General features: G+C 42.1%; 1 protein-coding gene across 7 annotated transcripts in view; it reads right to left on the bottom strand.

Annotated features, from left to right (window-relative positions):
- The window catches only part of TIAM1 (TIAM Rac1 associated GEF 1), a 381,711-nt gene that overhangs the window by 96,119 nt on the left and 262,362 nt on the right, over nucleotides 1-23,230 (bottom strand). For all 7 annotated transcript variants that reach the window (XM_055313335.1, XM_055313336.1, XM_055313337.1 and 4 more), the window contains 2 exons: nucleotides 19,774-20,221; nucleotides 14,248-14,420 (listed from right to left, as the gene is read on the bottom strand). In XM_055313335.1, the coding sequence (XP_055169310.1) occupies nucleotides 14,248-14,420; nucleotides 19,774-20,221 (621 nt within the window). The remainder of the gene's footprint in view (nucleotides 1-14,247; nucleotides 14,421-19,773; nucleotides 20,222-23,230) is intronic.

Consider the following 23,230-nt stretch of genomic DNA (forward strand, 5'->3'; position numbering starts at 1 on the left):
AATTGGAAGAAAATACAGTCTTGGGTCCTCCCACACGTGATAAATGCATCAGGCTTGCTCCTGCCTAGTACAGGGTACAGCGTGGTTTTGTTGCTTTTTTTGTGTGTGTGTGTGTGTTTTTTTTTTAAGATTTTATTTATTTATTTGAGAGAGAAAGACAATGAGAGAGAAAGAGAGATCATGAGCAGGAGGGGAGGGCAAAGGGAGAAGCAGACTCCTGGATGAGTTGGGAGCCCAATGCAGGACTTGATCCCAGGACCCCAAGATCAGGACCTGAGCCGAAGGCAGAATATTAACTGACTGAGCTACCCAAGCACCCCTGGGGTACAGTGTTTGACCTTGGAGTCTCTTGGTGCTTCAGTATCAGTGGGTATTTTACTAAGTGGAGTTATTTTTCCTCTATCTATCTATCTATCTATCTATCTATCTATCATCTATCTATCTATCTATCTATCTATCTATCTATCTATCGAGGGAGAGAGGGAGAGAGGGAGGGAGTGAGCGAGGGAGGGATGAATTAATTCAGACGGAAAAGCAATCTAGCAAGGATTCTTTTCTAAAAGAAAAGATTCCAGGGGACACCTGGGTGGCTCACTTGGTTGAACTTCTGCCCTTGGCTCAGGGGATGATCCCAGAACCTCAGGATTGAGTTGGGCATCAGGCTCCCTGCTCAGCAGGGAGTCTGTTCCCTTCTCCCTCTTCCTCTGCCCCTCCCCCTGCTCTCTCTCTCTCTCTCTCTCTCTCAAATAAATAAATAGAATCTTTAAAAAATAAAAACTTCCAGGAAGAAAATACCAAGTAATGGTGAAGATATGAAGCAATCAGAATTCCCATGCACTGCCGGCTACTGGCTGGAGAATAAAGTGGTATCTGTGCTTTGGAACACTGCTTGACACTACCTTAAAAAAAGCTGAATACATGCACGCCCTGTGACCCCCCCAAAATGCACTCCTGGGTATATCCTCAACAAAAATGCAGTCATATGCTCACCAAAACAAATATACCAGAATGTTTACAGCAGCACAATTTGCAACGGGCAAAACTGGAAACCATCTAAACACCTGTCAACAACAGAATGGATAAATAACGTGTGGTATCGTCACACAATGAAATACCACACAGCAAGGAGAATGGATGCTGCAACGTGAATCAATCACACATGTAACAGTGAGGACAAGCAGCCAGACCTACAAGAATATAGACTAAGATCCTACTTGCATACAGTACAAACCCAGGCAACACAAATAAACACTGTGAGAAGTCAGAAGAGGAGCTCTTTGGTGGGAGTGGAGGAGAGGGGAGCAGCTGGAAGGAACCACGAGCAGGGTCCCTGGGGTGCTGGCTACGTTCAGCTCCTTGGTCTGGGTGCTGGTTACATGCACGTATGATGTGGGCGTACAAGCTTTTTGAAACACCATCAAAATGTATACTTTCCTGTGTAGATGTTATACTTTAAAAAACAAACCTTCTAAGATACAGCACCCCAAACTTCCGTGTCATTTTTCTGTGACTATCCTAAAAATAATATACTTCAGACTCTGTTTTTTCCTTAAAAGTTGTCCCTAGAAGATTGCGATGGACATTCCAAACAGCAAAACCCTTTCACGGGGCCATGTCTCTGAAGTGTGCAGTGGCAGGCGGCATCTGAGAAATAGCTGCTTCCCAGGGCTGAAACATGCTTTTCCTTTGTATGTGCAGCTCAGTGGAAATAGGAGCTTTTAGACTTTAGGGGAGCTGGTGTTTCCACCTATTTCATAAGGACACTGTTGGGAGCGTCTCAGATGAAATCCATGCAGAGGTGGCACATGCCACTGAGGAGGGGAGGGTAGGTATGTCTCCTGTGAAGACACCTGGCAGGTCGATACCTGGTGTGAAGTCAGCATCCATTCCCCCCCTGGCTGCTCCTGGCCCACCCCCGCCTCAGTCAGAACCCCCTGCTCCCAGGTCTCTCCTACCCCAAGGCATGGGGTAAGGAAAGGAAATCCCTACACGCCTGATATCAGATCTGAGGAATTAATGGTAAGATCTTAAACTCCCTGATACGGGCTCTGCTAATTCAAGTTAGGAATTTAAAATTTTAAATAAAAATGTTCATCTAGAAGGGGCCCATGTGCATTGTATGAATGGAGAGACCAAAGCCCAGAAAAAGGCAGGGATAACACAGCACTTTAGTATAAAACTGGATCATTACCAATCCTGTGCTTAAAATCATTTTGTTAAATATGCCATGCTGCTCCTGAACCCCTAGTCCTCATCAATTACCCCAAGGCCTGGGCCCCTATGGTGTCATTCCTGTTGTACATGGACTCTTTTGTGCTCTCCCCAGGGACACAGGAGGATGGAACTTTCCTGCTCCCGTTAAAGTTAGTGTGGCCATGTCACTTCGCTTTGGCCAATGAATTTGGAGAGAAGTGACATGCGTCATTATAAAACAAAAGCCTAATTCATGCCCATTCCTGTCCCTTTGCTTACAGTCGTGGAAAATGTGTCAAGATGAACCTTCTGTCAGTCTGGGTCCCCGAGTGTCTGGGACAAACACAGCTTCACAGCCAATGCCCATCAGACATGTGGCAGGAATGAAAAGGTATCTTAAGCCATGGAGATATGAGGGCTGCTCCTTCCTACAGGGTAATCTCACCACCCTGTAAGAATCCCATTTCAATGTTTTTAAAAGCGTCAATATAACACACTTTTAATATCCAAGAAGAGCCATAATCTGACAGGTTCTACACAACGACAGCCTTTTCCTCTCTTTACTTATTGAAAGCAGGATCCCTTCTTCCTTCCACCTTTGAGGGTCTCTGCCAAACTCAGAGAATACCCTCCATTCTGATGCCAGAGAATTTATGTTTACATCCCAGTTAAGAAATGGAAAGAAAGCACCTGGCTGGCTCAGTTGGTGGAGCATGCAATTTTTGATCCTGGGGTTGTAAGTTTGAGCCTCATGTGGGGGCAAGATAACAACAACAACAACAAAAAAAGTAGAAAGACTGATACTAGTCCATGAAGTTAAACATTCTTTGGAAGATGTACATTTAATTTTGGCAGAGCAGCTATCCTGAAATTTATTTATTTAAAGAAAGAAAGATGGGGGTTGCCAGAGGTTAGGGGAAGACAGCAATGAGAGTTAGTGTTCAGAGTTTCAGGTTTGCAAGATGAAGAGTCCTGGAGATGGACTGTGGTGATGCCACTGAACCGGGCACTTACAAATAGTTAAAATGGTATGTCATGTGTACTTTACTACAATTAAAATTTTAAAAAATAAATAAAAGCACCAAGCCCCACAACCTAGAGAGAGATAGAAAAGTCTGATTACAGGCTTGATGAAAAATTTATCCATCAGTCATTTTAACCATTAAGCATGCCTCAAGCTTCTAAGCTTTGCTGGAGCCTGTTGGTGGCTAAAGGCAGTTCCATTAGAGGGAACTTTTGCTCCTGCTGTCCTGTCTCAACAACACAGCGGTCTCTGCCTTTCTCTATCATTAGGCCAAATCTATTTCTAAGAAGCACAATTCACTAAATGAGCTTTTTGAAAGGACTTGTCCATTCCTGGTGGCATACCCAGAGCTATGTGTTGATGAGAGGGTGGGCCAAGTCTACCCTGACTGCTGTCAACAGTGAGTTAAGTAGAAAAACTCTTAATAGTTCATGGCAGTTTACAGGCTTAACAATTCAGAGCTGGTCACAGCAGACCACTAACTTGATAGAATGTCTCCCAGCGTGGACTCTCCAGGATTTAAATTCTGACATGCTAGAAAAAGCTTTTCAGAGCCACTACCTTTGCATTACCGTCTTGAACCAGGCAAGTTTAATTAGGGACATACGGTCTACTAAAGGGCTCTCTGTCAGAATCCAGTGGTCAAAAGGACAGGAAGGAGAGGACGACTCCCTCCACCCAAATGGTCATGACTTCCACACTAATCTGCTTCCATTAAACAAACAGCAGCAGACAGGTATCAAGACTGAATTTTGTGGTTCTTCCTTTTGCCTTCTGGAGATGCTATAAATACTGTATAAAGTTCAGTGAAGGGAATAAGCAAAGTTCTTGCCAACAGAGGAATATAATCAGCAAAAAATGCATTTTGCATAAGAGCCCCTTTGAGTGCAGAGTTAAGATGAAGCTCGGGGCTTCATTATGTATTTAAATAGATCTAGCTTCAATTATCCAACTGAATGGAGGATACTCAGTGATTTCAGATAATCAATGGTTTACGTGAGTGGCAGGAAAAGGGAAATTCATTTTAAACGAGAGAAATACTAGGGAATATATGCCAGATCTAGGAAACTAAAATTTCAGATAATTTGAGTTTATAGAAGCACAAGAATAATTATAAAGTAGATTGAACTTTTTTCCATTTAAAAAGAACAATAAAAAAAGGGAAAAAAGTTTTATGTTTTTAAGAGATTAGTTGGAAATGAAGTTCCTGTGTGAATTCTGAAAGTCTTTTTTTCCCTTGTTTTTTAAAATTTATTTATACAAGGCTTAAGTAAGCTGTCATTTAAAAAAATTTTTAAGTAATAAAAATCTCTACACCAAATGTGGGACTCAAACTCACAACCCCAGGATCAAGAGTCACATGCTAACAACTGAGCCAGCCAGCTGTCCCAGTAAGCTATCATTTTTAATAACCGTAAAGAAAACTTACTATGGGTCTCTTCTCATTTGCTGGAAAAAGTCATACAACTGGGCACCGCTCCCTCCAACACCTCCCTACCTCCCTCACACACCCAAGGTAAATTCTTTGAAGAAGAGAGGCTCCGGATTCTAGGAAGACAGGAACAAAAAGAGGAATCATTTGCTGCAAACAGAGGAATAAATGGAAGCCTGCCCAGTAAATGGCAATGGCAGGATTCATCTCTGGCAAAGCTGAGCAGCCCCACAGAAAAGACCAACAAATATTGTCAAATGGACACCCTCAACAAAAAGGTCTTACCATCTGTTCATGCTGTAAAAACCCCAGTAGATGGCATGAACAATATCCAAGCACTTTTTTGGTATCTCACATTTAAATATGATCAGATAATCAAGGGAATCAAGGGCCACCACACATTTGATGAAAGCCTCTAGCACGAAAGTCAGAGACCAGAGCACACAGAAGAAAATGCATCGTGAAGAAAGAGAATGCCTGAAGCACAAAAGTTTCCGGAAAACCCAGTAACATCCTCAGAGACAGAGGCACAAAAGGATCTAAAGCTATAAACAATAAACAAATGCACAGGTTACAATGAAAAAGGTACAATGAGAGAGAAAAGAGGGAAGAAGGAAAAGGGATAGAAGGAGAGAGGGAGGAAAAGAAGGAGAGAGAGAGAAATAGAAAGGGAGGGAGGAAGGGACAGGGAGAAAAGAGAGGGAATGAAAGGTAGAAAGAGGAGGAGGGAGGGAGAGAAAGGAAAAGCTTTTAGGAATTAAAAAATAGCTAAAATTAAAATCTCAACAGAAGGCAAATCACTTTGAGAAATCAGAACCCTGGTTATAGAAAATTATTCTACAGCTTCAAAAGAGAAAATAAAGCACACACAAGATAATCAGAAATGAGAATGGTATCAGAACATAAGTGAACAAAGGGGAAATAATTTGAAACCAAAATTCCAAATTACTCAAAGATTATTCAAGTAAAAGGTAGAATGAAGACATTTTCAAATATGAACCACTTTATAGGAAGTTATTACATGTTTGTCTGTTTGCTTGTTTGTTTTCATGAATATGAAAGAGAAAAAAGAAAGACTTGCAATCCAAGAATCTAACTAGGGTAATGAAGGGAAAGCCTGTTAAAGTGAAGTAACTGTTACGCCTGAGGCCTGGAGAGCAGATTGGAGCAGAAAGATAAAGGGCCAGGCTAAGGCAGTCTCAGAGAACAAAATAGTACTAAATGACGAGGTGATAAATTGAAGACTTAGAAAATACTGCTACTAAGTAAGCATAAAAATAAGTAAATGGAGCAGAAAAAAGAGGCAGGCATTAACTGCAGAAAAAAAACAAAAAGTTGTTCAAGAAGGAAATAAAATGATATGCTATTTAGCACAGCAGTTAATATTATTTATATGGTCATAGCAGTATAGAACATCCTAACAGTGTAATAGAGACTATTGATTTAAACTTAAATGTTCATATAACTATATAGGAATATAAGAAAAGGAGAATTCATATATAATACAACTAAATAAATATCTACCATCACAGAAAAGTCAGTAGTTAATATCTAAACTCAATTGAGAAATACTGTATGTTAATGAAAAGTGAGGGTAAATACAAGAAAAAAAAAAAACCCAACCAAACAAAAAAACTTGCTAAAACAGGTGAGCACAGTTGTTCTGGGGGACCAAGGATGGAGGAAGAGGCACAGGAAGAATGAGAAGAGAACTTCACTTAAAGTCTTTTAAGGTTAATTGAATTCTTTAAAACTATGTGCTCACACTGACTTTGTACAAATTTTAAAAAATGTAAAATGGAAATTGAATACTGTTAGTAACATATTATTTGTAAATTCATCAAAATATACAGGTTATATGCTAAAATCTAGATTAGCCACTATTATATCTCTGCACTATACTTTTAACATATGTACGGAGATCTCTTAATACACTAATGATAGGTCATGTGTTGTAAATGATTACTAGCCCTGTGTATTCATTTTGTAGTTCAATATCTGTATGTTCCATCCACATTCTCCTAAGAGCTAAGCAAATGGGGCCCCATATTTGAAAAGACCCCTCCCTTCTGGTTCCAGAAAAAGGACAGGGTCCAGAAAGAACACTCCCTTTCCCTCCAGTACACTTCCTCTCCTTCACGGAGTTCTCTGACCCTATATCCCATATGTGGTATCAATAAGATATGCTGAGTTGCTCCTGGACATGAGCCTATGCCTAGAGGTGGTTCCCACTAGCCTAGCCAGTATTTCTTTCACTAGATTGCATGAGGTGAGCCACCAGAATGGTGTTGATAAAGTCGATCTAAGGTGAGTCAAATTTTTTACACAGATAAAAAAATTTTGCCTGGGGCTTCCTACATCTTAGGAGTTCACCCTTCTTGACAACTAATCCATGCCAAAACCAAAGATAAGTATTTCCAAAGTGGCTGGCTAGAGGCAGGAAGATGATCCTTGATGGTGGGAAAACAGGACTTCGCCACAGACTAAGGCAACATTTAAACCAACAGAGAGAACAAAGATCAAACATCCAGTTTGTCTTAATTGCAGAAGAGTGTGAAGTTAAGAGGGAAGATTAAATTAGGATCCAAGAAGATTTTGACAAGTTCATTAGAAGGACAGAAACCACAAACATAAAATTTCAAAGAAGTAAATTTCACTTCTGCATTTTGTGTTCTTCAAACTTCTATTAAAGTAAGATGGAAGAGATCTTGTAAGAGTTAATGCTGTGGGTCTGATAAACCACAAGCTTAGTATGAGTCAATAGTTTGGTGTGGTTCCTAATAAATTAAGGAATTGACACTAGCATTGTGAAAAAAAATTAGAAGAGCAGGAACCACACTGCAGGCAGGCTGCACAGGACTAACTTCATGGGGGACAGGGTGCTGGGTTCCAGAACTATTTACCAGGAGGAACATCAAGGAGAAGAACTGAATTGTAGGGAGAATGGCTCAGAAACCTTAAATAGGGAAGCCTAAACAGGATACATGGCAGGAAGCTGATCAGAGCTGTTTTCAAGCATTTAAAAGGTTTTAAGAAAGAAGACTTGCTTTAGACTCAGAAAACATATGGGAACAAAGGGATATGACCAAAGTCACCAGAAAGAATGTAATACAACAAAAAACTTGAGAAATCCTGGAGCTAACCAGCAAAAGCAGATGGTTGAGGAGCTGGAAGCTTCCCAGGGAGGGAGATGGTTATGCAGTGAGAAGGCTGACCAGCTGTCAGGGGCTTTGCAGAGATAGTGCCCACCATGAGAGCAAGGATAGACTTTAATCTACTCAAGTCCAAGACACTAAATCTCCTCTGGAGTCTCTTCTACCAAGTCCACTTGATGCCTCCTTGTGAAAGATGAGTTCCAGATTTTTCCCTCATCTGGCTGCCCTGGTTCAGGGCATGTGTACCAATGACCTTCATCAGGTCCACAAAGAACCAGATGTGGTGCTTCAAGATAACTGTCCAGAGCCTAAGAGCCTCATAAAACTCAAAGCCTTAGCCTCTTCACAGAGAAACCACACTCAATTTCTGTAAAGATACTTATTTAAGAGGAGTACAGGGGGCTAGTCACTTTTTCTTTATAATTAAAATGAGAACTGTAACATTTAATGAGCATTTGCTAACTATACGACATCTGACTTAGATAATTACATCTAATCCCTAATTCATCATAATGGTGTAAATACTATTCTTTTCCCACTAGTCTCTTTTTAATATGCATGCTATATACCCTCATACAAGTGACAAAATGATAAGAAAACTTACTATGGAAAGGCAGTGACCTCCTTAGAGATATTTTCTACCCTTCTTTTTTTTTTTCTTTTAAAGATTTTATTTATTTATTCATGAGAGAGACAGAGAGAGAGGCAGAGACACAGGCAGAGGGAGGAGAAGCAGGCTCCATGCAAGGAGCCCGATGTGGGACTCAATCCCAGGAATCCGGGATCAGGCCCTGAGCCAAAGGCAGACGCTCAAAAGCTGAGCCACCCAGGAATCCCTTCTACACTTCTTTAGATGTAGCATTGCATATGATGTTCTTTCCAATCAGGAATCATCTTATCATAAAACACTAAGCTTTTTGGAATCATATGTAACATCAACCAGTAGTGGACAATGGAAGGCGCAAGATGAAATTGTACTTTGTAGGTGGTAGGTGCTGGTTCTGACTTTTAGTTGTAGGGAAGAGCTCTCTAAAATAGTTTAGATGCAGGAGGCATTGCCTCCCTTTGCAGACAGCATAGCACTTCTTCTACATGAGTTGCTCTAATATTCATTCCCATTCCCACCCCCATCCTGCACACAAAACCCCTTTTCTGCTTTTGCTGGTAACATGAATCTCCTTACCATGGGCAAACCTGAGTAACAGCACAAATCAGCAGCATACAGGCTCTGTAAAGTGTGCCACTGACTTGAGCCCTAGGGCTGGAATAGCCTACAAACTACTTCCATACTCGGGGTTGATCTCCCTTGCATTAACCTCACTCCTTACACACACAGGTTTCTTTCAAACTTAGCCCCTCTACAGTCATGTGAATTACAATAAGTAGAAGGTAGAAAATGCCCTCATGGATCCCAAACAGCAGAAATTTCTTCTGAAAAGGTTCATGTTGTGCTCTATCCCACGTAAGGAGCATACAGATTTCACCAAAACAAGAGGATGCAGAGGTTTTCATGAATAAGGTCCTATGCTGCCACAAAAGAATTTTATTCAATTCTGACCTATAGGATATTTAGATTGTACCAGCAATTTTATGACCAGGAAGGTCCTTTCAAAAAGAATTCACATCAGCAGTGTGGAAGTAAAAAGGAGAGTATTCTGAAACTGATCAGATTATCTAAACTGTGTACTGAGGCAAGAACGGCCAAAATACTGAAATATTCCCAATGAGTGGCTTAATTCTAAGAATGTGAATACTGCCTTTTGGCTGTGGTCAGTGATTCCTGCCCATGTTCCTCTTAGGGTAAATAGTAAAAGAAATGCAATAAACAGTATACTTAGATGATAAGACTCTACAGAAAGAGAGACTTGGTTTGAATCCAGCCAACACTCAGTAACTGTGTTACTTGGTGTATAATTCTTAGCCTTTATAAAACCTCGAGCTTCACCAAATGGGGACACCGTCCACATTAATTGGTTAAAATATGGATATACAATCTAACTCACTGGTTGCTGTACAAATTAATTTTTTTTTTTTTTTATTTACGATAGTCATACAGAGAGAGAGAGAGAGGCAGAGACACAGGCAGAGGGAGAAGCAGGCTCCATGCACCGGGAGCCTGACGTGGGATTCGATCCCGGGTCTCCAGGATCGCGCCCCGGGCCAAAGGCAGGCGCCAAACCGCTGCGCCACCCAGGGATCCCTACAAATTAAATTTAACTTATGATTTCACTTATATGTGGAACTGAAGAAACAAAACAAATGAGCAATCAAAAACAAAAACGGACTCATAAATACTGAGAACAAACTAGTGGTTGCCAGAGGGGAGGAAAGTAGGGGGATGGGCAAAATAGGTGAAGAGGATTAAGAGGTATAAACTTCCAGTTATAAAATAAGTAAGTCATGGAGATGAAAAGTACAACATAGGGAATACAGTCAATAACACTGTAATAATGTTGTAGGGTGACAGGTGGTAACTACACTTACAGAGGCACTATGTTGTGCACCTAAAACTAATAAAACATGCTGTATCAACTATACTTAAAATTTTTTTCTAAAGAAAAAAAATGTGACTATATGTGACTCACACTGCAAAACACTTTCAAGATGGTGTCATACAATAAGGGCTTGGTAACCAATAGTTGCTGATATCATATAGTATTATTATTGTTAGTGTAGTTAGGCATTCCCTCATATAAAAGACATCCAAATAATTAATAAGAAGCCAAATAATTAATAAGAAGCTATGCCAGATGCAGAAAAACAAAGGCTAATAAGCTATATAGAAGAACATCTTCATGACTCAGAGCACGTAGATTTTTTAAATAAGATACACAAAGCACTATCCATTAAGGGAGACTTGAGAAATGAAATATGTTAAATTTAAAAAGTCAGTATAACAAAGGATATTTTTAACAGAGTAAAAAGCTAGCCACAGAGTGGGAAAAGATATTTGCAATGCAAATAATCAACAAAGATTTGATAGATAAAATACGTTAAAGAATGGCCGTGAATCATTACGAGAGACAACTCAATAGAAAAGTAGGCAGGAATAAGCACCTGAAATAAGTACTTCACAAAGATGATACTAAGAAATGGTCATTAAACTCCCCAAAATGTGCTCAGCTTCACATTAATAGCTTACACATTAAAAACAAAAGAGATCTGACAATACCAAGTGTGGACAAGGATATGGAACAACTGGAATTCTCCTAGGCTGCCGATGAGAGCATAAATTATTTCAATCATTTTGGAAACTGTTTACTAAACTTGAAGCTGTACACTTATCCCATGATATAACAATACCAGTCCTAGGTATACACTCAGAGAAATGTGGACAAACATACCATGAGTACAGATTCAAGAGTACCCTAGCAACACTGCTCATGATCCCTCCAAATTGGGATCAACCAAAATGTACCATGGAAAGGCTGCTACACATCCCAGTTAGCCTGAATCTGTTGCAATTTATACCTGTTCTCCTGGCATAATTGTTATGGAGCTGGTATATCTCTCAAAACTTTCTAGTCTCTAAAGTGTCCTGATGGGTTCAACAGTGGAAATGGGAGAGTATGGACCTCAAAAAACTGCTTCTCTGTAAAATTGGTAACACTAGCAAAAGTTGTCAAAATCAACTTTTTCATCAGAGCTCAGCAATTAATTGAGTCTTACCAGAATCTTAGGTGCTTCTACCAGAAAAACTGATAGCTGAATCCCAGTAAGAATAGCAAGTTTTGAGGACATTTTAGTTTGCCTTATTCCCATCTTCATCTCCCTATTTCCACAATCATATGAAAAACAGAAGTCCAGAAATCACTGAAGGGGCCAATGAGCTCCCACAAAACACTACTGTCAGAGAACTGTCATTATGTGGCCTGACAGTTGACAGGACACCTCCATTCACAGAGCTTGCTGCTATTTGATCTCTCAGAACTCACTTGTGCTGATAGTCCTTACTCCAAGGGGAATTTGTGGAAAATAATCAGTAATAACTGTTAAATATCATAGGTGCCTGAGGTAGTGATGACAATTGGGGCAAAAGAGATAGCAGACTAAGAAACTTTTTAAAAAGCTGAGGAATAAGATATTCATAGTCTTGAGAATCTAGAAAGTCACATACATGTATAGGACTGTGCTACATCCACAAAACCCTCAGAAGGCCCTCCACTCACCCCTCTGACTGACACTGAGGCTCTGAAAACATAGTTGAACGTAAGGCAGAGTTGTTAACTAGCTGCCCGAGAGCTGAAGATACAGAGGTCCTCGGGAAAGACTGGAAGATAATTGCTTCCAAGCATTTAAGGAAATCTCTCCAATCATTAGCTGCCTACTAAACTGAGCAGAGGCTTCAGGGGCCACACATGATAAAGAATAAAGTATAAAGTATAATAAGAATGATAACTCACCAAATAAAGAATATCAATAGGGAAATTAAAAAAAAATTTTTTTCAGAGAACCAAATACAAATTCTGTAGTTGAAATATAGAATGATCGAAATAAAAAACTTACCAGAGGGGCTCAACAACAGGTTTGAACAGGAAAAAAAAAAAAAAAAAAAAGAATCAGTGAACTTAAAGTAGGTCAACTGAAACTATCCAGACTAAGTTACCAATGGAACAAAAAAAAGAATGAATTAAGATGAATAGAGACGCAGAGACTTGCACCATAACTGCAACTAACATAAACATATTGGAAGTCCAAGAAGAAGAAGAGAGAAATGGACAGGAGGACTATTTGAAGAAGTGATAGCTGAAAACTTCCCAAATGTGATTTAGACACACATGTCCACACATCCAAGAAGTTCAAGGAATTCCAGGTAGAATGAACTGAAAGAAATCAACACTTAGAGACACATCATAAACTGTTTAAATACAAAGACAAAAAGGTAGCAACAGAGAAGCAACTCATCGAACGCATTTTTTTTTTTTTAATTTTAACTAGGCTCCACTCTCAACATGGGCTTGAACTCACAACCTTGAGAGTAAGAGTCACATCCTCTACAGACTGAGCCAGCCAGGCGCCCCGAGAAGCAGCTCATATATACAAGGGATGCTCCTTGTAGATGGAAGATGGAAGATTAAGAGCTGATGTCTCAACAGAATCCATGGAGCCCAGATGGCAATACAATAGTGTTTTCAAAATACTACAATAAGACTGTCAATCAAGAATTCTATATCCAGCAAAATTATCCTTCAAAAATAAAGGAGAAATGAAGACACTCATTCCCAGCTAAACAAAAGTGTCCTGGTTTGGATGATAAAATACATATTCACTCTAGCCAACTAGTAGCCTGCATGTATATAAGTGAGTGGGGAGTGGCTTGCAGGGTGCTAGAAATTTCTGTTTTCTGACCTATGTGGTAGTTACGTATTTACTCTGTGATACTTCATTGAGTAATACATTTATGTTTTGTATGTTCTTCTTGATGTGTGTTTTATATCACTGATTTAAAGAAAGAAAAACAACAGATGCTTTTTGCCTGTTCACAAATAGATGATCATTTTCTTACTTTCATTGCCCAGATGGAAATAACTTAGGACCCAAACCCAGAAACTTAGTGAGATAACCTATTACACTTGCCTTTGATCCAACTCTGTCTTCTGCATGGAATATTCTCATTGTCCACTTCACCCCATTTATCCTTATTCATCCTTTAATATTAACAGGCAGGCTTTCCAAACCTACAAAGATCTATCCCTGTGTCTTTCTCCCACACCACATTTTAAGAGTAGGAACTGTGTCAAAATCTTGTTCTCAATAGCACTGTGTGAAGCATGTAGGAAGCATAGAGTAAAATTCCTACATCATGGGAATCCATGATGAAGTCTTCCTAGCTAACACGTCAAAAAGTTCTGGTAGACTGCATCGCCCCTGAGCAAACCCAAAAAACTCCCTACAAAATTAAACACTAAGCCTAAAGTGCTTAGCCGGTTAGTATTTTTTTAGCACAGTTAACACCCAAACTTCAAGAACACTAGGTACAAATTTCTGATTAGATGAGGAAGAGAAATTATTTGGGTATAGCTAGTCATTTCTTGAATGTCATTATTGCACTCTATGAGTAATATTAGAAGAGAACATTATGGTAAAAAGATGTTGACAGCTCAAATAATTTCTAAAGTAAGGAATTCATTATCTCTTTTTAAGGCTCTACACAAATGGTACCAAGACTACACTGACAAATCCTTCAACCCATGGCAAACGGGGCAAGTTTCTCTAATTCCACTCACATCCTTCCCTGGGCTTCCCTTGGAACATTCTGGGTGAGGGCTCTCATTTCTGAATTCAACGTACATGTTTATTTTGTCATTGATCGTTCCTGTTTCTGTAATGAAGAAAAGACAAAGCCCAGCACTAAGAGGGAAACAGGGTGGGGTACAGAGGCTGGAGAGGAAGATAGCTGGTTCAGAGGTTTGAAATGCCCTGAAAGGAAGTGCCCAACAAACCTGAAAGAGGAAGGCGTCACCCAGGGAATTGCTGAGACAGAAGACGAAGTCCTTCTTGGGGTGCTCGGGCACCGACTGCACAATACTGTTCTCCACCCAGACGGCGTGCTTAGGGATGCTGTTGTGGTCTATTCCAGACCTGCCATCACTCTCGTAGAAAAAGAGCGTGCACCCTGAGAAAACAAAACAGGGGTCTACATGAGTGCTGGGTGTTTGTATAACAAGAGGTCGGTGGTAGTAACTATTGCTTGTGTCTTGTCACAGGGGGAGGGCTGGAAAGTAAAGTGTGTGGAAACCCAGAGAGTAAACAGAATGAGGCCCTGCTTGTACTGAAGTCTTGGATGGACTAGGAGAAAGGCAAAGATTCTTTTTTTTTTTTTAAGATTCTATTTATTTGAGAGAGAGAGAGAGAGAGTGAGCAAGCATGAGCAGGGGGAGAGACAGAGAGGGAAGAAGAAGCAGACTCCCTACTGAGCAGGGAGCCTGACATGGGGCTGGATTCCAGGACCCCAGGATCATGACCTGAGCCAAAGGTAGATGCTTAACTGACTGACCACCCAGGAGCCCCAAAAGGCAAAGATTCTTAAGTCATAGTTTCTCAACCCACACAGGACTTCCTCCATGCATGCCCTCAATCTCTTTAAGATTCTCACTTTCTGTTTTAGAGAGTTTTGTTCCAGGTATATGAGAGTCTTAGGGCTCCTTTGGCCAGTGGTAGACACTTGGCTCCCCAGGTCAGAACCATACGTGCTACCACATGAGACCCGCCAACCTATATGGAACCACCAGAATCCTTCCAGATAGCTCACATGATGTACAACTGGGCAACACAATTTACTGGATTTCTTAGCTACAACCTTGGAGAAGCCACGCCCTTGTTCCTACTGAAAGAAGACATGGCATGGCACACATATGAAAGCCTAGATTAAGAGCTGGAAGCCTGGCCCACACTCAACTGTACTGTGAAACTAATGAGACACTCACAGTAAAAACTTCTCAGAGATTTGTGGCAAGGTGGCCTCAGGAGATACCCTCCATCACCATCTAAAAGTAAGGCTCCCTTTAATAGTAATTACTGGCTGGACATTTACTGTCAACTAATCGAAACCAATTTCAGGGGAAGCCTTGGCCCAACTTTATGCTTCATTCTTCACTCCGTTTTCCACACCTCAACCACCACCAACGGCCACACTTTATGTGAAGAGCAAAGCCCTTGAGTGTACACTCTATTCAGCTACAATACAAGTTTTCATAAAGCAAATTTGCTTATGTGTGATTAGTAATGTAGAATGATGGGGATCGATGGAAAAGTCACATTAGTCCAAAGGCAATTTCCCCCAGCCCATCATATCTCACATCTGCAGGTTAACAGCTGCTGAATGCAAAATCCCCAAACTCAGCTGAATGCAGCAGACCCGTAGGCCACATCCACTCATTTCACAACTTTTCCCTTGGCATGGTTTCCCCAAAGCTTTTCTTACAAGTCCTATCGTATGGCGCTCCTGAGCTTTATGATTTCTTCATCGTTGTCCTTGTCTCAATAATTTAGGAGTTTCGATTCTTCTTTCTACCCATTCAAGTTATATTCACTTTTTTTCTTAAAGGGGAAGTTCAACATTTTCTATAATATTTATTGTTAAAAAGTAAGATGTTAACTATGTGAGTGTTTTTAGCAGAGTATTTAATTATCCATCTATCTATCTATCTATCTATCTATCTATCTGTTTACTGTTGGGCTAAAAAGTTGCATACATATAATTTAATGACATACCTGTTAAGGAGTCTGCCCCAACCTTATTTTTTCCCATAATCCCTGTTATGATGACAATCTCAGGCTTTTTCAGAAATACATACAACACACTGCAGAATCATCTGTACCTATTTTCACTTCTTAAGCTAGCATAGATTCAGAGATAAATAAAGAAAATGGACAGGGAATGCTATTTCCCTCCAAATTGGAGGTTCTTTAAGTAGGGTGATTTTGCCCTTGAGGGGACATCTGGTGGTGCTGCAGATATATTTTTGGTTGTCACTAAGTGTATGGAGTGGGGAGACGGTGGGGAGGGGGGGGCACAGGTGGGAGGCACCATTGGCATCCAGTAGGTAGAGGACAGGGATGCTGCTAAACATCCTGCCATGGTCAGGGCAGCATCCCCACAACAAAGAATTATCTGGAAAATGTCAATAGTGTCCCTGTTGAGAGATCCTGCTCTAATCTTTAGGACTAACATGACACTAATGATTAGCAGATTCTGAAAAGAAAAGGAGCAACACAGTGGTAGCATAGGTTGAGGACAGAGAATGAAGCCTGTGGATAATGAAGAGGTGACATCCACGCACGCTGGCGTGCACAAACATTGCATATTTTACAGTCTTCTCAAACTGCTGTTTTTATATGTTTTATAATGTTGGTTTACAATCACCCATGACAGGAGGTGGCTAAATTCAGCTTTCACTCTAATTTTCTACTTGCTGTGGTGTGAAGACTAACATGCAGCAGCAAATCCAGGACACATGTGCTCCCTGAAAGCAGCCGTTTGCCTTCATCTTCACTTGAACGTCATCTGTATGTATGCTCATTGGTTGCCAACAGAAATGCCCCAGAGATGAATGCTAAATGAAATCTTTTTTTAAAAAATTAATTATTCTGTCCAAAGTAGAAGAATCTTTGGAGAAATCTACCCACAGCTCCCAGGTGCTCTGCTTTCTATTTCTCGAAATCTAAGTGTTGCTAATGAAAGAAACAGCAGCACATTCTGCCTTTGAGTGGCAAGGACCAGCCCCAAGCATGTCACCATATAATGGGACCCGTCAGGATTAAGAAATGAAGTGCTCAACGGCTCTGTGTTCTGGGCCTGGATCCTGACAGATTGGGTCACTCAGATCTGGGTCACCAAGAAAGTGAAGGCTCCCTCGTCTAACGGGCTCTTCAGCTGGGCTCCGAAATGCCGTACCCTGGCTTTGCATATCATTTATTCCCTAAGGGAATCGCTGAACCAGACAATGCCCTCTTCCACGTCCCAAGTGAAAAACTGCCTAATTATTCCCAGTCTATGACACTAACACCGGTGTTCTCAAATTATGGGTAAGAATCACCCGGGAAGCTTGCTTAACACACAAAATCAGGGCCTGTCATGGGCTGAATTATATTGCCCCAAATTCCTATGTTAAAGTCCTAATCTGGTACCCTCAGAATGTGGCTGTGTTTGGAGATAGGATCTCTAAAAAGGTAATTACAGTAAAATGAGGTCATGGGAATGGGCCCTAACCCAATCTAACTGCTATCTTTATAAGAAGGGGAATTTGGGGGCACCTGGGTGGCTCAGGTCATGATCCCAGGGTCCTGGGATAGAGTCCTGCATCGGGCTTCCTGCGGGGAGCCTGCTTCTCCCTCTGTCTGTGCCTCTGCCTCTCTCTGTGTCTCTCATGAATAAATAAATAAAATCTTAAAAAAAAAAAAAAAGAAAGGGAGGGAGGAGGAGGAGGAGGAATTTGGACACAGGTAAGAGGGGAAGGCCATGTGAAGATACTGGAAGAAGATAGCCATCTATAAGCCAAGGAGACAGGTGTCAGAAAACACCAACCCCACTCACATCTTGATTTCTTCCAGCCTCCAGAACTGTGAGAAAATTAATTTCTTTTGTTAAACCACTCAGTCTGTGGTACTTTGTTATAGCGGCCCTACTACAGGGCAAAGGAACACAACTTCATTTTTCTGCAGGAATGTGGACCTGGTGGTGAGGGACTGGATCTGGGAATGGTAGAGCAACGAAACAGGAGGAACCTGGGACCTGGCTGACTCTTAGGAAGGAGTCACCACAACAACTTCAGATCGTCTGCCTCTGGTTGGCAGGAGAGAAATCAGTTCTACCTCACTTAATGCATTGTCATTGTGGGTCTGTGACACACACGGAACCATATGGTCTAATTAACAAGCTCCCTGCCTGGCTCACTGATGCACTGAAGCAACAGTTGGCATTAGTAGTAATGGGACCAACCTACACCTTGCTTGTCCTTCAAGGGTTGGCCTGAGTGCACATCACTGTGCAGACGCTAAGGGTATTCTGTGCCTCTAGGGTTGGATGGTCTCACACCAACCTCAGTTAATGAGATTGAGTATCGAATGGTCTAGAGTGTGCATCACACCTGGTAGGCCCAAGCCCAGACTTCCTCCTGTCCTCATCTTTCATACTTGTTAACCTATCAAACCTGTCCTGCCTTATCCTAATCCCTGTTTCAAATTCAGCTTGTGACAGAAGGTCCAAGTGGGCTTCAAGTATTCTTTTCAAGACAGAGCTCACAGATGCGTTACGACTTTCACACTACTGAGACCTATGCAGACATGCACAAGAGTATATACACATATTTTAAAAGTGTAAAATGACAATGAATAGCAACATATAAATGTATTATGCTTCCTAATGAAAAGGCAGTGATTTCCCCACGCACGTACCTACACACACACACACACACACTCATATATTCAAAGTGCGATTATAAAACAGTGACTTTGGGCAGCCCGGGTGGGTCAGCAGTTTAGCGCCGCCTTCAGCCCAGGGCATGATCCTGGGGTCCCGGGATCGAGTCCCGCATTGGGCTCCCTGCATGGAGCCTGCTTCTCCCTCTGCCTGTGTGTCTGCCTCTCTCTCTCTCACTCTGTCTCTCATGAATAAATAAAATCTTTAAAAAAATCAAAAATAATAAATAAATAAACAAACAAACAAACAGTGGCTTTTTCACAGACCTATGATGGCTCAGACATTCTAACAAGCATTAGGTCGAACCCTACGAAATCCGTGACACTCTATCATTTTTTAACCTTAAAAATATGATAATTTCATCCGAATCAAATGAATGTGCCTACAAACAGTCATTTTAGGAGGTACTTCACTAACTTGAGTGATTAAATTCTTTTTTCTTTTGGAACATGTCCCTCAAAACTGTCACCAGAAGCAGCTGTATATACAAGAAAACTCGATGTGTGATGCTCCTCTTCACTTAACTGTGAAAGAGTAAAGAAAACAAAACAGGGCTGGCGGGGAGGGGGAAGTGAGGAGTCAATGAAAAACCAAGGAGCAGAACGTTTTGGTTAAAAGAGACCATTACATTCTGGAGATGGGCCCTACAGTCAACCATACAGTGCCGCACACCGAAAACTTTAAGAGGGCGGGTAGATCTCAGGCTAAGCCTTCTTATCTCAATAAAAACAGTTTGTTAAAACTGGTATAAAATACAAGCCCCATGTCACTAAAACACATGGTGTGCACAGGTGCGCGAGGGTGCGCAAGGTGCATCAGGCACCGGGGGCAGGGCCCTGGGTCACCTGCCTTTCTTTTTTTTTATTAAAGATTCTATTTATTTCATGAGAGACACAGAGAGAGAGAGAGGCAGAGACATAGGCAGAGGGAGAAGCAGGCTCCCTGCAGGGAGCTTGATGAGGGACTCGATCCCAGGACCCCGAGGTCACATCCTGAGCCGAAGGCAGACGCTCGATCACTGGGCCACCCAGGTGCCCCAGTGGCCTACCTTTCAAGGACACCCAGTAGTGCTTCCACTTCCGCCGGGTGGCCGACTCCACCTTCTTGTTCTTCTTGTGCACGAGGAAGTTCTTGACGGCCAGCGCCCCGGCCTTGCGCACGGTGCCCTGCGCGGCGGTGAGCAGGATGTCCGACTGGCCCGGGGAGCTCAGGGTGCCGCTGCTCTGCTCGTCGCTGTGCGCCGAGCCGGCCTCCTCCAGGCTCTCGCTGTTGGTGGTGCTCAGCTCCAGCTCCCGGCGAAAATTCTCGTACACCCCCTGTCGGGTCGCATCCCCGGTGGAGCTGCTGCCGCTGTCGCTGCCCACGAAGGCGCGGCTGGTGGGGGGCGAGTAGCTGGAGTTGGTGGCATTGGATCGCCGGGACAGGAGGTCTGTGTCGGTGGTGGCCCCTTCGATCCCGCTGTCCGCAAACTCACTGCCCTCGCCGGCATTTACATCCTTGGGAGCAGAGAGGGAGAAAAAGAAGACGTGCATCATGCAGAGAAGCCAGCCAGGGGCTGCGGAGCTGCCGGGGACCCACTGGGCACCACTGCTCCCAGCCTGTCCTGGACCAGTTACTCCTCAAGCCCCGGACCCACACAGACCCGACTTGCACGCAGAGCAGCTCAGGAAAACCATTAAGCCGACCTGGCCTGAACGCGAACAATCCAGAACGTTCGAGAAATACATATTAAAGAACAAGGAACACTTCTTCCAAGAACTCATCATTTATCTGACTTAGCTAATTAACTAATTGGCGATTCAGCTATTGAGGTGCTCCCACTGCTGTGCTCAGAGAGCTCAGTACCCTTACCCTCATCAGCCCGCCCAAAACTCCAGGAAAATTCTGCAGGCTGATTAGCTGTTGCAGAGGTAGGGGGTTACAATGCATAATAAGGTCTTTGCAGCTAATATCCACACCCCTCTTTTTTTTTTTTTTTTAAATAAAGGGCCCGGTGAGGAGTCTGTTTTATAATGTAGGGCCTATAAAGATAACTAGCGCAGCGCCTCACCCACTCACCCGGCAAGGACCCATGTCCCACGAATAGGCAAGAGTCCTCATGCTGTAATCAGCTTCACTTCTCGAAAACAAGCAGCCTCTCACTCTGCATTGAGCTAAATAAGTCTGTGGGGCCCACAGCTCCAAGGCAGGCTCTCCAATTACCTTGCCCTTTCAAAGCCGGGATGCTAGGAGCCCAAAGCAAGCTACTCACTGCCCCTGGGCCAAGTGACAGCTTAGGGCAACTGCCAACATGCAGAAGTATCAATTCCCAGTTTAAAAACATTTGGAGGTTCCAAAGCACTGTCCCTGCTCTCAAGCTGAACATTTCCGGGACACAGACAGGTCTGTTCTTAAATCAGAACCTTAATTGCTCCAAAGTGCTACAGGCATATCCATAAACAGTAATTAAATAATGCTAGTAATCAAGGAAGGATAATGACAGCAATATTGGACAGGACAGGTTCAACGGTCTTATGGATAAGAAATGAGGCTGGTTTTTCTCAAAGGAAGAGAACAGGAACACGGGTGTGACATAGAAGAGATGGCAAAGTGAGACATGGTTTGAGAATTTAAGCACTTTTTGAGATTTCGGTCTCACAAGCACCCAATTACGGCTAACAGACTATTCTGAGTTGTCATAAAAATGAATGCTTTTGGCTCAGGTATTTGCTGAGAGGCAATGGGGCAGAATGAACCAAGCCACAAACTAACACAATCCTGCACGAGCTGGGACAGGTGCCGGGCCTGGATCTCTAAGCATCTCGCTCGGTCAATTCTAAGGGAGAACTTCAAACTTCACCTTTGTCATGAAGAGATACTAAGTGAAAAACTAAAAGATGGGCACGCACGGGTGTGACAAGCAAGAGGAGACACAGAAAGATAAATGCTGTACGATTCACGTATACGTCGAATCCAAAAATTGAATTCATAGCACAGAGAGTAGAGGGATGCCTGGGTGGCTCAGTGGCTGAGCATCGCATTCGGCTCAGGTCATGATCCTGGGGTCCAGGGACTGAGTCCCACATTGGGCTCCCTGCTTCTCCCTCTGCGTATGTCTCTGCCTCTCTCTCTGCGTCTCTCATGAATAAATAAATACAAACTTAAAAAAAAAAAAAAAGAACAGAGAGTGAAACAGTGGCTGCTGGGGATGGAGGTGGGGAAAATGGAGTGATGTTGGTCTTTTAGAACTTTCAGTTATAAAATTAATAAGTTCTAGGAATCTAACGTACAGCGTGGTGCATATCGTTAATACTGCATTTGTCTACTTGAAATTTGCTAAGGGAGTAGAGATCTTAAGTGTTTTCACCACACACACAAAAAAGGCAATTATGTGAAGTGATGGATGTGTTAATTAACTTGATTGTGGCAATCATTTCACAATGTATACATATATTAAATCATTACATTGTGCACTTTCAAAAAAAAATCCCAACAACAAAGAGAACAGTATGCAAAGGGAGGAAAATAAGTAATTTTACAGTGGAGAGATCTGGAGAATACTACCTCAGCCAGGTGTTCCAGGTTCACTGGGAGTCCTCTTTGCTATCTAAAATTGTTCGAAGAAAGAAAGAAAGAAAGAAAGAAAGAAAGAAAGAAAGAAAGAAAGAAAGAAAGAGGAGGGAAGACAGCAGGAAGTAGTTAAGATAGCTTCTGAGGACTAACTGTATTTCCAATGGAATTCAGAGCCCTGGGATTTTGGGAGTCTTAGGGGGGATAAAGAAACTGGGCACAGAGTGCCTGGGTGGCTTCAGTTGCCCAAGCATTTGCCTTTGGCTCAGGTCATGATCTTGGGGTCATGGGATCAAGCCCCACATTGGGCTCCCTGCTCAGCAGGGAATTTGCTTCTCTCTCTCTCTCTCTCTCTCTCTCTCTCTCTCTCTCTCTCTCTTTCCCCTTCTCACACCTGTCTCTCTCTCAAATAAATAAATAAAAATCTTAAAAAAAAAAAAAAAAACTGTGGGCACAGCTCAGGGGCACATGCCCCGTAACTACTGGTCCCATCACTGTGCTAGCTACCAACCCACATGGGTCATGCAGGACCCAGATCCAGCGGATAAACATGCTCTATATAAAAGGAAAAACAAGGTTAAGAACTCCCACTTCTCCCGGCAAGGACACTGACCATGTCAATAAGACAATAAGGAAATTTGCCATTACTGATTATTGAAGACAACCATGAGTAGTGGGAGATGAAGAGTTGGTGAATTTCCTAAACATCTGGATTCATATTTTCATGTGTCTCAGTCTTTCTCTGGAAGAAATGAAGGAATCCATTACAAACTCCCCTCTAAAATGCAAAGAGGTGAGAAGTTCTCTGTGAGAGAGAGAGAGAAGCTATGCTGATAACCTCCCTGGTCCATAAGAGAAAGACCTCAGAACAAGGGAGAGAATGGACTCAAAGCATCTTTTAATTCCCAGAGCCCTAAAATAGGAAGGAACATTGAAAAGCATTCCCCTTGATTAAT

The sequence above is a fragment of the Nyctereutes procyonoides genome, unplaced genomic scaffold, assembly GCF_905146905.1.
Source record: "Nyctereutes procyonoides isolate TBG_1078 unplaced genomic scaffold, NYPRO_anot_genome, whole genome shotgun sequence".
NCBI classification, from domain to species: Eukaryota; Metazoa; Chordata; class Mammalia; order Carnivora; family Canidae; genus Nyctereutes; species Nyctereutes procyonoides.